We start from the raw sequence: 15402 nt of genomic DNA, 5'->3' as shown, positions 1-15402 counted from the left end.
CAGTGGGCGTCTACGGAACTTACTCCAGCATAAAAGCTGTTTGACGGACATGTGCCTCCTGGACTCTCTGCGTGACAGTTTCCGGCGAAGGGTGGGAGTTCCTAAGGGGGGTCTTGTTACCTCTTCACTATTCTCACTGGAAGTATCCCAGAGCCTCCCCTCCGACTCCCCTTCCGCCGGAGCTCCTGCTCTCCCCCTACTGGTTCCTTCTTCTGCTGCAGAATCTCTCCTATTCTCCTGGAGCCTTTCCACCACCTGTTCCTCCGATGGCAGTTCCCTGACAAGTATCTTCACACACTTTTATATTTAGCATTGTTTTCAGTTGGGTTAAGTTGTGGAGCCAGCATGTGACTCATAATAATAAGTCATTGACGAAACAGCTTTACAAATAATAATAAAATGTATTGTCCTTCCCACTGCCTTCTCCATGCTAGGTCTAGCACTGTTTGGTATTGTTTTATATTCTGCTGGAAGCTGCCCAGAGTGGCTGGGGAAACGCAGCCAGATGGGAGGGGGATAAATAATGAAATTATTGTTGTTGTTGTTGTTGTTGTTGTTGTTGTTACAAGTCTATATGACAGCTCTTGAAGCAGAGAGTTGTCAGGGAGTAATACAGCCTGGGTATCAATAGCCAGTTCTGGCTGAAGGTTGGAACTGCAGGAAGACTAGCCAGGAAGGAAACCACTGACTGACAACAGGTCAGTGTGGATCATATGATACTACAGGATCCCTATAAAAGCTTTCCATAATAATATAATAAGAGCTCTGCTGGATGACATCAAAGGTTCATCTAGTCCAGCATCCTAATCCCACAGTGGCCAAACAGTTGCTTATGGGGAGTCCAGTAGCAGAAGCTGAGCCCAGCAGAACTTGTCCTTCCCAGCAAATGGTATTCAGAGGCACACTTTATTCAATACTGCTGGTAGGGCACAGCCACCAGGGCTATTGATAATCTTACTTTCCATGAATTTGTGTAAACTCTGTTTAAAGACACCCAAGTTAGTGGCCGTCACTGCCTCTTGTGGGAAGAAACTCCATAGTTTAACTGTGGACTCTGTGTGGGAGTACTTTCTTTTGTCTGTCCTGAATCTTCCAACATCCATCTTCATTGAATGACCCTGATTTCTAGCACTGTGAGTGGTGGAGAAAAACTTCCAGCTTAGGTTTGCTCTCTCATCTGGCAAAGGCCTTTGAATATGTTCTTTCTGATGACTTCCTGTGATCTCTTCCCCCTTCAACATAAAAGAAGCCAGGAATAGCTGATGGGTTAAGGAAGTAAGCAAAGTTATACTCTCTACTCAGAACCCCTGAAATGAGGTCTTCAGTTGTGTTGCTGGGGAAGCAAGGAAAAGGGTCAACTGGGGCTGTCTGGGGTGATGATGAAGAAGCAACTGTGTTGGAGAAATTGGAAGAGTACATGGATCTTTGTGTGGAAAGTAATGGTCTTATTCAGATCTAATTTTTTCCCCTAAGAAAATGTAGCACATTTTTTGGGGCAAGAAACTACCATGCATATTCCAACAATTTTATTTCTTATCTTGGAAAATTAAACAGTAATTTTAATTTAAATTAATGAGCATTGATTGTGTAGTATAAAGAGTAATCATGTCATTGTTATGATTATGTCACTGCTATGATCTTTGCTGTGTCCTTAAGAGCCATGGAAAATAGCTAAAGAGGAAGATAGGTGGGTTTACAAAGTTCCCAGCTTGTTTATTATATAAATGTAGAGGGGGGAAGATGGAGAGAGGTGATCTCATAGATGTTTAAACGTGAACTTGGAAACAGGAAATAAGGAGACAAATATGCACTGGAGCCAAGTGAGTTCTTGTTTGATTTACAGTTAACCCATTTGTATGCTGGCAGGAATGTGGGCTGGTCTGTGCTATCAGTTATAATAGCATAGTGAACTTAATTTTATATTCTGATATTGTTTTTGTATTCAAGTGGGCATTCAGTGATGGAAATAAATTGCCAGGAGTTAGCATCTCCCTCTCAAGATCAGGCTATTCCTAAGACACTTGTTCATTCTAGTTTGAATCAGATGAACAATGGTGGAGTTATCTAGCTCGCAAATGTCCCAGGATAGTCAGCAAGGGGTTACAGTTGAAACATCTCAGGTGTTGTTGTTTTTTAAGCCAGTTTATTTTAGGTTAGAACTTGGGGAGCCTGTGGCCTGTGGTGTGGGACAATCCTGACCACTTTTTAAAATACACACACACACACACACACACACACACACACACACCTGTCAGTCAGGTGATAGTACTCTGATGGGAGTGATCTTGGCAGATGGTTGGATGGTGGTGTGGGCTTTGATTCTGTGTTGGCTGCTCATTCCATTTCTCCTGCTGGGAACTGGTGTGGGCAACCAAAGCAGCTGGATTTAAACCATGCTCACCAGCTGATACTGTAATGAATAGAATAACCACCCTGATATAGTAATCTGTGTCTTGGTTATCATTGACATGCGACTTTTTTTTACTCAGTATATCTGTGATAAACAGCAGACATGCTATTGTTGTTCTTGACTGGTTTAGCGAGCTGCCCTTAATTGCTACCTTACTATAATTGACATTATACTTCAAAAATGGTCACTTGGTTGACCACCAGAGTTTGAATCCAGACACCCAGCCTATGTTTTATGGACCACTTACATAACCACCAAGGACAATGCTACTCTGTTTGGGAAGGCAAGTGAATTGCCGCTCCTACCACTGCTGTTGCATTATGTCAGCGCCTCCTGCTTTTGTTCATTGCTGAATGTCTGGACCATTTTTATTGTCTGCTCCTGTGCGCATGGTTTTATATGTCTATAAAAACACAGTGGTTCTTTGCTTCATTTCTCAGTATTGGCCTTGTGGTACTATAAGGAAGCCTCTTGGTGCATTGACATGTAATTTAGGTTAACACCTAAGGAGGCTAGTGCTTTGCATGTTTGAAGAGAGAGAAATGATTGCAATCCATAGAAATGAAAACCAGGAGGGTATCGCTGTGGAGCAGTGCTCAGTATGGAATGTCTGGAGGCTTCCAGCTAAAACACAGCTAGAAAGCGGGGTTGTGATTTCATAGGCTCCTCTTTGCTAAGTTTGTTTCAAACAAACATCACTCTTTGAACAGGAACATTCTGATCTGTGTTGATGTTTAACAATTTCAACTAAAATACTCTGTAGCCAAGGAAAATGCCAGTTGGTATTCTCTGCTGCAAACACTGCTGTCCTTGATATGCTTCATCTGTCTTTGTGTGAAACAGTTTATTGACATCTTCTTGTTTCTTCTGGAGTGGAATGCCGGGCGTGTAGGCTGGAGTGGAGAATACTTGCATGTCTCCTGAAAGACACTTTGCTTTCAACAAACAGTACCATTGTTTCGAAAATCTGTAGCCTGTAAAGTTGACTGCATCGGGCTTGGTGTTCAAATGTGAAAAGATGAGAATTCAAACTGGCTGGCTTATCTAAAACCATCATTTGCAGCATAGCAAAGGAATGTATTCTTCATCCTTCTTGCTTCGGATTTTCAAGTTGCATGAACGGAACTGGCTTTGCATTGTTACACTATGTGGTGATCTGAAAAGAAAGGATCTTGCTCAATGAGGACCAAAGCTGGAAGCAGCACTCGCAACGGGAGGAGAAAAGCAAACTTAAAAAAGGGTAAACTATCATATCAGAATGCAAGCTATGGTTTGTTGCTGTTTGTATGTTGGAAGTTTGAGAAAATGGTGCACTGCAATTCAGTCCTTAAAAGACATCTGTTTCCAGGTCACTTTCTTTAAAAATAAACAGGACTTCATTCAAGTAAAAGTTGTTAGGATACATCATAACATAGGCTCTGTTTCCCACTTTTAAGTGAGCATTCTGATTTTTTTTTTTAATTGCGCTCTTGCACTAGAAATTTAGAAAATGTAACTTTATTTAATTACTCTTGACTTACAAAGATAAAACATGATTTTAAGTGCAATAGCCATTTTAATAATTTCTGGGGGTTTTAAGCATGTTGCCTGGTGATATCATGAACATGCAGCTGTAATAATATATAGACTCATATATCTTTTAAACACTTAAAAATATTTTATCTAGATGAGATGTCTTCTGTGGCTGGGTTTAAGCAGCCAACGGGCCATTTTTGTTTTGTGCTGAGGAGACTTACTGAATTTTTATTTTAGGGTTGAAACTGGAATAATGTTCATGTACATTTGGTTGCTAACATGGATGGTTTTAGTGAGCAATAACACTGTAGAATACTTAACCTTTGGTTGCACTGCAGGGCATGGACTTTTGGCTCATATTTCTTAGTGTTTCTGTATAAGTATTATTAAGCTATTGGTGGAAGAATGATAGAACTAACTATAGAAGGAAAAGATCCTCTTCTATGAGTATATTTTATCCTACCTATACCCATTCTTTCCTCCAGGTCAGGGCAGGCAGAAGGTAGAGCACATGTTGTTGTTGGATATCAAAACAATTTGCAGTAGATTGTAAAGGTGTCACTTTATTACTCAATAATAAAAAGTAAAAAATAAAAATAAATCAGTTTTGTTATGTAATTTCTCAACTTCTGTGTTCCTTACTTGTTATATAGGGTTAATAATAATAAAAAAATTATTTATATCCCACCCTCCCCGGCCAAAGCCGGGCTCAGAGTGGCTAACAACAAGTAAAAATAGCACAGTGTACATAGAATCACACAGTCAATTAATTAAAATACATTCTAAAATTACTAACTGATTGCATTTGTCTGGGCCTTTGTGCAGCCCTTCTGGTCAGTTATGAATTCTTGTAGAATCACTGGTCTGTAGCAATTCAACTGCAGGTTTCTGCTTGTATCTGCAGTTTATCCCAGTGTGTATCTCATGGGTTATAACAGGTAATTAGCCGAACCCCTTCCATCATTATTTTGCATCCTGCTGTTTCGCTTTTGCACTCTGTTCTTGTTGGTGGATCTTCAGTTCTAATAAAAAACAAAATCCTGAAAATCTGAAGGTGATTCATAGCTGCTCTAAGGAGCTGTCTCCCATTCAAACCCCAGCTTCAGCAAGGATTCTGCATTCTGTGCCTTTGGCAAATGTCCCGAGTTGTTATTTTAATCACTTGTAAGAACTTTTTCAAAGTGATGTTGCAGAAGACAAACATCTGTTTATAAGGGCCTGCAGTCTCTGTGGCTTAAGTGTATGAACTCTGCACAGTGGAATGTAGAAGCAAGAAGGAATTTGAATGATGTGATGGGAAATAAAAAATGATCTTCAATTTCCTGACTGCTAGGTAACCCCTGCAGTCCCAAATGAGTCACTGGAGGAAGATATCTACCCCCCCAACTCTTCCTTTGGCCTGTGCACTAGAACAAGACACTGTTCACTACTAATTACAGTGGTGCCCCACAAGACGAATACCTCGCAAGACGAAAAACTCGCTAGACGAAAGAGTTTTCCGTTTTTTGAGTCGTTCCGCAAGACGAATTTCCCTATGGGCTTGCTTCGCAAGACGAAATGTCTTGCGAGTTCTTGCGAGTTTTTTTTCCTTTTTCTTAAAGCTGCTAAGCCGCTAAGCCATTAATAGCCGCTAAGCCGCTAATAGCCGTGCTTCGCAAGACGAAAAAACCGCAAGACGAAGAGACTCGCGGAACGGATTAATTTCGTCTTGCGAGGCACCACTGTACTTCACTTTTCCCTCAATAGTTGGAAGTGTCACAAAACGTTCATACTTAGGGAGATTTGACAATTATACTTGAGACCAGAGTGTACAAATCATATGTTTCTCCTCTCTTAGCAAGCATTTTGTAATAGTTCAGCCGCTTAAATATCCTGTCCCACATCTTGGGTAATTAAGAACAATGTCCTTTACCCTTTTCTTGTATAAGTGTTGGTCAACAACTGGGTGCTTCTGGCTTCCTTGTTGCCTGGTGCCTGAGCTCTGTGTCCCTGCTCCAGGGTCTTTGCAGAAGGAATTTTGCCCAGGCTATGGCATGGCTTGATGTCTGCAGGCAGGGTTACCCAGTTGCAGCATTTTCTGTTCTATATTGGGGAGCTACTTTACATCATACAGCTCTACTACTGTCTGTGGTAGTTCCTAGTAAGAGTCTGGTGGAAGGGAAAGCAGTGAGCAAAACTGGGGGTACTGGAAGCCCTCTCCATATTGCTCTGCTGTGTTTGTACCTAGAAGGAATAGCAAACAGCATCTTTCTACTCCTTTTTTACCTTCTCTATTAAGCAGCAGTGAATAATTACAGAATACTTCCCTGTTTAACAGTCATGTCTGCAGAATCAAAGTGAAAGGAACTGTGACGACTCTTAATCTTTGCCCTTTTAGTAAGATTTGAAAAACTAAAATCTCCATACTTTTATACCAAGAACTCATTTTGTTAAATTGCAGCAGTGAGTTTAAATGATGGAACAAAGGTTGTCAGAATAATAGTTGAGACAGGCGAGGACAAACTTGAAGCATGGTGCTGATGTAACTATCCCATGGTTAGGAGATTTGGAATAATATGCTGTCTGTGCGTCTGTGCGCATGCACCTGTGTCTGAGAGAGAAAGAGATATCTCTCTCTCTCTCTCTCTCTCTCTCTCTCTATTTATCTATCATCTATCTATCTCTATGTGGTTTTATACAGGTTTTGCTGTCTCCTTTGTTTAGAAAATAGCCCCATCTTCCAGTTAATGCCCAGACTGCTCCTAAATAAGCAAGGAGGCTAAATTTAAGCTCTTATTTTTTATTTTTTTGAAAAAACACAACGCCCAATTAAGTACGCATTATGTTTCTCTTAACCAATTTAAAATAGACTGTGAGCTGCAAAGAGATCCTCTGGCTCGATTCATAACTGTCAGTCCAACCAAACTTGCCCAAGTTTATGTTGGTTTTAGGAAAAGCTTTGGAGCTTTTCAGTAGCTCTCCATCCCAGAGGGCATGGCTTGTGTGGGTGGCTGTGAGATCACTCGTACAGTAGTTACAGGCAGCTGCCAAACTGTGGACTGTGAATCTCTTGTATGCTGTTTTCAGGATTACAGCTGTGCTGATCTTGGTAGAGTGTTTTTGAATTGGTCCAGTATCTCTTCTATATGACAGAAGTAACAAATAACAAGAGGAAGGAGGTTTAAAAAAACATAATCCCCAACCTCTTTTCCACCTCCAAGACCTGTATTTTAACCTTGCATTCAGCATGGGACCCACTTCTCTTTAGTACTTTCACTTTATATTGGCCATGTTTCTCCTGCTGCTTCTTGAGTGACTTAGATGTGAGGGAGGATATGGCTCTTGTGCCTTTTAATAGTTGCATCCAAGAGGGAATTTGGACTGGTGCAACTTGTCACGTAGGAGTAAGAGAATCTGCATCTGCTCAAATCTCCACTTTGGTGCATCTACGAAAAGTAAATAAAATCTGTGCTTTTCTTGTATCTCTTTTCTTAAGCAGGAGCTGCAAACGGAAAACTATGGTGCCATAGTACTATAACCACCCTGACTCACCAGTCAGAAAACAGTGCTTTTGCAGAAACTTTTTATATTTGACTTCAATGTCTAGATCTGGCACTTTGAAAACTGATTAATACCAAATTTGAAAACATGTAAATCATTTTCATATGTTAGAATGGAATTCTTCCCTCCTCCCAACTTCTCTTAATGCATACTTTAATTTCTGTCAATTTCTTGTTGCTTTTAATAAATCTCATGCGAGGCTGGATTAGCATAAAATTAAACTGTCAAAGTGGCTTGCAAGAAAGCTTATGTTGATGATTGCCAAAAGTAAGGAGGATTATTTCATGTCTCTGAGTGTGTGATTTTTGTGTGTGATAAATGTAGCAAGTTATCAAACGCTATGGGGCATTTCAGATTTTATTACTGTTACACATGCCGTAGGGAAAAGAAAGCAGAATCTTGTTACAAATCTTTCACTTAAAACAACAATACACTGCATATTCTAAATATTTTTTACCCCAGATTTTTAAATTAGACTTGTAAAACATGAGTATTTTGGGTTTGCTTTGTTGTGATTCTGGTCAAGTCTTTTCCTTAGTGTATGCCTTAGGGTGGGCTGATTTTAAATCATCCAAAAAAGTTACTCAAATGTTTCCCAATGTGCAATCTATGTGTTCTGCAAACATGTATAAGACTTAAGTTGTATCTCACCAAAGACTCCTGCGTAAGCTTAGCAGTCATGGAATAAGAGGAGATGCCCTCTTGTGGATCAATGATGGGTTAGGTTAAATCAGTGGTTTTCAACCAGTGTGGTGGCATCCTGGGGTGCCTTGAATGATGGTCAGTGGTGTTGCAGGGAACACTCTGCAAGGGGAGGGTGACATAACTGGGCTCCTGAGCCCCACAGGGGTGCTGGGGAAAGAATGTAGTTGGTTAAGGAAGCCATGGACTCAAAAAGGTTGAAAACCTCTGGGTTAAGTAACAGGAAACTCAGGGAACAAATTAGTAGGGAGGGATGTCAGAGGTGGAGGGTCTCCCAAGTCTCAGTATTTTAACTTGTTCATAAATGATCTAGAGTTAGAGGCAAGCAGTGAAGTGGTCAAGTTTGCTGATGATACTAACTTGTTCAGGGTTGCTAAAACAAAAGAAGCTTGTGAAGGACATCTCCAGACTGCGTGAATGGGCAATAAAAAGGCAAATAAATTCAGTGCAAACAAGTGTAAAGTGATGCATGTTGGGGCAATTTTTTTTTTAATTCTCATAACATTAGAATTCATCAACACCCATTGGAAGACTAAGGACAGACATTTTGTCTTCACACAGTAAACCATGGAATTCACTCCCAAAAGAAGCAGTGGTAACCATCAACTTGGCTGGCTACTGTCCGAGGCAGTATGCTTCTGAATACCAGATGCTTGAAACCCAGGAGAGAAGAGTTCTGTTGCACTCAGATCCTGCTTGCAAGTCTTCCATAGGCATCTGGTTGGCCACCGAGAATCACGTTTGTTCGATTGTATTTAATGTGGTGTTAAGGAGAATGTTTGGTTGGTGTGTAGAGTCAGTGGTGAAGTTCTGATAAGTGCTGCTGCTTGTACTGGAGTGGTACCATCGCATGCTTTGTAAGTGGGGCACATTGGCCCCAAAGGATGCCCACATCTGAAAGAGAGAGAGAGAGAGAGAGAGAGAGGAACTTCTCTTCTTAGCTGTAAATAAATGAACTACAGTGGAACCTCGGGTTACGGCGGTGCAACCCGAAAATGAAGCACATCGAAGCACTGCACATGCACGAGGTGCGAACCCTGAAGTAACCCGTTCTGGTACTTCTGGGTTTGCCGCGGACGTTCGCCGAAGCGGAAACAAGCAGAGGCGGATGCAGAATGAGGTTTGACTGTAGTTTGAAAGTGGACCTTGGGGTACCTTCAGTCTGTTAAACAAAGTTAGCCAGTGGCCTCATACATACAATTTGCCGGCTCACAAGGTGGAGCACAACAGGGGAGAACAGAACTTGGAAGGATTCAATGGATACAGATTTGTAACTCTGTTCATGTTCTGCTTCACTTACAAGTGGCAAATCTTTCTTAGCGTTACTGCGTGGGAGGATATGTAGCTACAAAAGGTAGCATGCCAAGCCTTAACCTCTGCATCTTTTTCTCCAGCAAAAGGCATTTATTATTTCTGTAACACCACCAGTTTTGAATATTTTTATGCACCTGGAAAAAGAATTCTAGGCCCTGCAGAGTTTATACTATGAAAATGAATACAACAACAAATACTTGACTGGGATGGAGGGGGGCGGGGAGAGATGGCATGTCAGCTCCAAGAGAGGAGCTAATTTGCTCCTCTGCAGTCTTTTTTACTGTTACACTGCACTGAGCTAAACCAAAGTGTGGCATAGCATGCTGTCCAAGCCTGTGGTTAAGATATCTCATCACTAACCACAGTTGGAGTGCAAGGTAAGATGACACATTAAGCCAAACCCTGGATTAATTTATCGCGGCACAGGAGTGAAAAAAGAATGGGGAGAAGCAGAATGGCTGTGGGCTCCTCTCCAGACTCCCACACATTTGTGAAGTTTCCCTAAGTTGGGTTTAATGTGTTGTGCGAACCAGCTCATCTCTGATGTCTGCCTAGTCCTGCATTACATGGGTGGCTGCTACTGAAAACAACCACCGTCACATTTCTGCCTCTTTTCTCCCAGCAGTATTTAGAAATACCAAAGAAAGGGACACAGTGTCTGCCCATCATTGTCGGAGTTTGTCGACTCCATGCTGCTGGCTGCTAAGGTTGCAGGAACAAGAACACTCTTGATAAGACTTCATGGTGTCTGTTAAATTGTTAGATGTTCCTGAGGTGAGAGGAGAAAGGGATCTGGGACTGCTGCTTTGAGCAATTGCTTTAACTTATTCACTATGATAAGTGAAATCTCTGATCCACATTCCTTATTAAAATCAGGTTAAATGTCTTGGGACATCCAACAGGGCTTTGTATTAATGACACCGCTATCTGGAATGTCTTCCCAAATGCAGCTGGTGTCCATCTAACTTGTTTCACGATCAAATAAATACTTTTTTAATCAAGGAAGGCATTTCTGAGCCGTTGGATCTTATTACTTAATGCTGCTGCTTAAATTTTACTCTGAAAATTACTTTAAGATTTATGTCTTTGGTTATATCTTTTTTTATAGTACGATTGCTGGTTTGATTAATTGATTACTTTGATGGTGATTTATGTTGTACGTCTCTTCAAGTATCTTGAAACCAGAGAATGAGACAAATAGATTTTACAAATAAGCAATATTTTTGTGGAAACGTGTGTTGGATGGAAGAATAGTCTTCAGTATTGTCCTATATATCTTAGAACACGGAGTGTTATCCAATCTTGGGTCCCCAGATGTTGCTGGATTGCAACCTCCTCCTCCAAAGCCAGCTTGACCAATGGTCACCAGGGATGGAGGGAGTTGTTGTCCAACAATATCTGGGGACTAAAACGTGGGGGAAACCACTTAAGCATCCATTTATTCAGTAGGTCTTGTTGGGAATGAACATCTATTTAAATCAGGATTGTGTATTCACAGACCTGGAAGCCAAATGTTGATCTCCAGGACTCTCTTAGGTCACATCTTCTCACTATACTCATTCTGCACCCCACTTTGAGTGCCCAAAATGTGTTCTTGAAATGTTGTGCCGCTGTTTTCTTTCTTGCATGGATAATGTGTGTGTGTGTGTGTGTGTGTGTGTGTGTGTGAGAGAGAGAGAGAGAGAGAGAGAGAGAGTGTGAGAGAGAGAGAGCGAGAGAGAGAGAGAGAGAGCGCGCGCGCGCGCGCGAGAGAGAGAAACACTTTCGTGTGGTTGGAATGCACATTACTGTGCACAGAGGTGAGTGTTGCATCTGTTGCTCAACCTGCTTTTGCTTCTGGCTCCACACACCACTGGCATGTGCCCCACCCTCTCTCAAAGGTTGCCCACAATGGAATGCCACCTTTGTACTGAAAAGGTATCCCTACTCTGAATTTAAGCCCTACTTGGGAAACAGCCCTATTTATTTTTGTTGAGCTGTCGTCATACTCATTTCATGCAACGTGTGCAGTTTTTCTCTGAACTTTACAATTAGGACTCTTGTTAAGTTAAAGGTCATGTCTACACCATACTTAAGGGACGCGGGTAGCGCTGTGGGTTAAACCACAGAGCCTAGGACTTGCCGATCAGAAGGTCTGCGGTTTGAATTCCTGCAACGGGGTGAGCTCCCATTGCTGGGTCCCAGCTCCTGCCAACCTAGCAGTTCGAAAGCATGTCAAAGTGCAAGTAGATAAATAGGAACCGCTCCGGCGGGAAAGTAAACGGCATTTCCGTGCACTGCTCTGGTTCGCCAGAAGCGGCTTAGTCATGCTGGCCACTAAAGCGAGATGAGCACCGCAACCCCAGAGTTGGCCATGACTGGACCTAATGGTCAGGGGTCCCTTTAGCTATAACTTTACACCATACTTAGAACTGATGGAGTCACAGAATTGTAGAGTTGGAGGGACCCCATGGGTCATTTTGTTCAACCCCCCTGCGGTGCAGGAAACTTTAGGAGACCGCTCACAAAGCTACAATTCTCAGCACCCACAGCAAATTACAGTTTCTAGGATAATTTGAGAGAAGTCATGACTGTCCAAGTGGCATAGGAATACTTTAAATATATGGAGTGGGTGTGAGCATAGAAGAAGTTGCTTCATTTAAAAGGTCCAGGAGCAGAGCTTAAGTTGATGACCTCCCTCTTGCCCCCGCCAAGTATGTAACAGTCAAGAGAGAAAGGGGGAGTCCCATCAGCATGGGAAAAAGAAGCAAGTCTCACTGTGCATAAGCATGTGTGCAGGCTTCTGCTAAACTTGTTGAACTACAGGTAGGATTTCCTACCTGATGACCTATATAGGATGTTGGCAGCATTTAGAATTAGCCAGGTGCCGGGCACATTTTGCACTTGGCTATTGGCCACTTACGACCAATTGAAGATGCCTGGGTGCCAGGATGGTGCCTGATGTCTCCACCATCTGGCTGGTGTCTAGCAGCAGGGATTGTGTTGTTATTTTATGGCACGAGTCAGATTTTAGCTGGAGCTGTCAATATACACAATTCATTTTCAGCTTTGTAATGTTGTAAAAGAAGCAGTGGGAGGCACCTAAACATTTTGTTAGTGTGCCTGTAACCTAGGTTTAAGGGGCCGTATGGTGAATAGCTTTTAAATTTCAGTTTCTAACACTGGGTGTTGGATACGGGAAAATTTCCATGGCTGCAACCTCTTGCGTTTGTCATCTTTGAGGTCTACACATGAGCTTATTTTTCACAGTTCCCCCCTCTCAACCTGGGCTGATATGTGCAAGATGGAAAGAGAAACAGAGATGTGGATATTCCAGAAAAATAGATGCCGGAAAATTTCTCACTGATTCCAATATCCTGGAAAATATATGATCGGACTAATTCTGTTAGGAATATAGTGAGCCTGAGCCCTCAGTTCCAGGGAGCCCACTAAGCTAAATCCCACTCTGAGACTAGGAGGTTTCTGGTTCAAGCTCCCAAGTCCCTGACACCCAGGGTATTCCTGATCCTTCTTTGTAAAAGGTATTACTTGCATTCAGGTCTTCCCTCTCTTTCCTTTCCTTCATTTTGAACATAAATGGAAATATTCCACGAAATGAAGCTGACCCCAGAAAAAGTGACTCGAGCTTTCCACTTCCTGAAGAACAGGGAGTGAAACTGCTGACTGGCCCCTAGGCATGTTTTGTTTCCGCCTCTTTCCCTCACCCCATCATTTTCTAACGCAATTTTCAGCAGGAGTTTCCTCCAGCTGCCTCCAGCTGCAACGATCAACTTGTTTGGCTGTAATCAGTCTAGTTAGCCTTGTGACGCGTTAAGTAAATAGAGTTTTAGGTGAGAAGATGAATAGTTATTACTCTGGAATCAACACTTCGGGCAGCAGCATAACAACAAGTAAGATGCAAGTGAGAACAAGGCAGATTGCTATCACCTTTGTTCTCTGAACACAGTCTGCTTTAGCAAAGCATAGTAATGATTTCTTTCTGCATGCTAGAAGGTTATGAAATGAATGGAGCGCTTTTCACCTTGAGAAGAATAGAACCTTTGATAAATTTAACGCTTGCCTATTTGATATCACGTCCGATTGTCAACTTTTTAATCTTAACCATGCACAGGTTGGCTTTAGCAGTTAATGTAGGATGAATAGTAGATAATTGCCTGATTTTGTTGCTTATTATGTGGTGTGTTCCTTTAACTTTTGGCACATTCTGGAATGTACCAAGTAATTGTGGTGTAGCTGCTGATGTATTACGTTTGGCACTGGGAGAGTTCTTGGTCCAAGTCTCCTTTCCAAAGAAGCTCATTGGTTGGGCTTTGACAAGTCACTAATGTTCAGTTTAATCTCCTTTGCAAGGCTATTTTGAGGATAAAATGGGACAACTTGCATATGGTACTCTGAGGTTCCTGCAGGAAAGAGTAGGATATATATATGGTAATCAGCTCGTTTGTTTAACAGATAGAAGGCTCCTTCACAGCTACACACAACCGGCCCCTAGAACCACAGTGGCTAGCTGCCAAATCCCATTGCCACAGGGACCATGTTTTTTTGCTTCTAGGGAAATGAGAGCCTAGTGATACTCTTCAGAGAGCCAGGCTTGGCCCAATGGCGTCTAGTTGCTATCTGCTGGTGTATAGTTTTCACCTGGGGGGGGGGGGCGGTGTTGGTCAAATCTGATTTCTCTTTTCCTTCACTCTCTTATTAGGATTCGTACTGCTATGCTGTGCCTGATGCCCCATAATCCCTCTTGACCTCAGGTCACCTTACCTGACATTTCAACTTCCCTGTTGAGTCAAGCCATTATTTCTGTTGCTTGCTCTTACTCGCCTGCTACTTTTTCTTGACATGACCAGTGTTTTCTCCAGCAGCATGTTCCGTGTTCATTGAGTAATCCTGAGGGGGAAAGTAAAGCATAGTAATACTTTCCAATCGTCACACTTTCTGAACTGGTTTGTGTTGCAATTCTCAGGAGCAGTAATGTCTCAACATAGGTAGTAGTTAAGCTGCTATCACAGTAAGCTCACCCTACCAATAACCAGGAGAAAATAAAAATTAATAAAAGTTAAAACACATGCTTATTTTCATGTGTTGTTTTGTGTGTGTGTGTGTGTGTGTGTGTGTACACAAATAAATGCGAGAATACAGTTGTATATGCACATATGCATATACCCCCATCCCAGTTTGTGCAGAAGTAAAGTTGGCTAGAATGAGAGAAGCCAACTGGTCCTTTCAACCCTCTTATGTCTGTGCAGTGCCTTCTATGCATCAGTTGGGTTGAAGAGGAATCATTGCATATTAGCCATAGAATCGTTGTCTTTTTTTTTTAATAAGATATTTATTGAAGTTTTCAAAAATAATACATTGTAAAACAAAAAGAAAAAAACAACAACAAAAATACAAGAATACAAAAACAAATAAAAGAAAAACACATAAAATTTCCATTACTTATTTTCTCTTAACTTATTTTCCAGACCTCCTCATACCTCCCTTTCTTGTATTCCATTTCAAATTGTTAATTCCGCAAATTCTCCCCATTAGTTTTTACTTATTTCTAAACCTTATTTTTCATATCTCTTAGGCATTACAGCTGGAAACCACTTAATTTCTGTCCAACATCATTCTAACATTCATTAATTTTGCAATATTTCTGTAAATAGTCTTTAAATTTCTTCCAATCTTCTTCCGCCGACTCTTTTCCCTAGTCTCGGATTCTGCCGGTCATTTCTGCCAGTCCCATATAGTCCATCATCTTCATCTGCCATTCTTCCAGAGCGGGTAGATCTTGTGTCTTCCAGTATTTTGCGATAAGTATTCTTGCTGCTGTTGTCGCGTACATAAAAAAAGTTCTGTCCTTCTTTGGCACCAATTGGCCAACCATGCCCAGGAGAAAGGCCTCTGGTTTCTTCAGGAAGGTATATTTAAATAGC

General features: G+C 41.6%; 1 protein-coding gene across 8 annotated transcripts in view; it reads left to right on the top strand.

The window, feature by feature from the left end:
• The window catches only part of USP6NL (USP6 N-terminal like), a 144704-nt gene that overhangs the window by 53439 nt on the left and 75863 nt on the right, over positions 1-15402 (top strand). The window contains exon 1 of one of the 8 annotated variants that reach the window (XM_081879730.1): positions 3230-3650. The exons of 6 other annotated variants lie outside the window; for them this stretch is intronic. In XM_081879730.1, coding sequence (XP_081735856.1) covers positions 3590-3650 — 61 coding nt within the window. In that variant the 5' untranslated portion in view covers positions 3230-3589. Of the gene's footprint in view, positions 1-3229; positions 3651-13806; positions 13910-15402 lie in introns of those variants that run through there. One more of the 8 variants, XM_081879731.1, reaches the window with a different exon arrangement.

Source organism: Podarcis erhardii (assembly GCF_964252035.2).
Source record: "Podarcis erhardii genome assembly, chromosome: 10".
Lineage (NCBI taxonomy): Eukaryota > Metazoa > Chordata > Lepidosauria > Squamata > Lacertidae > Podarcis > Podarcis erhardii.
Note: the sequence above shows the minus strand (reverse complement) of the source record. Positions and strands in the feature narration are given on the sequence as shown.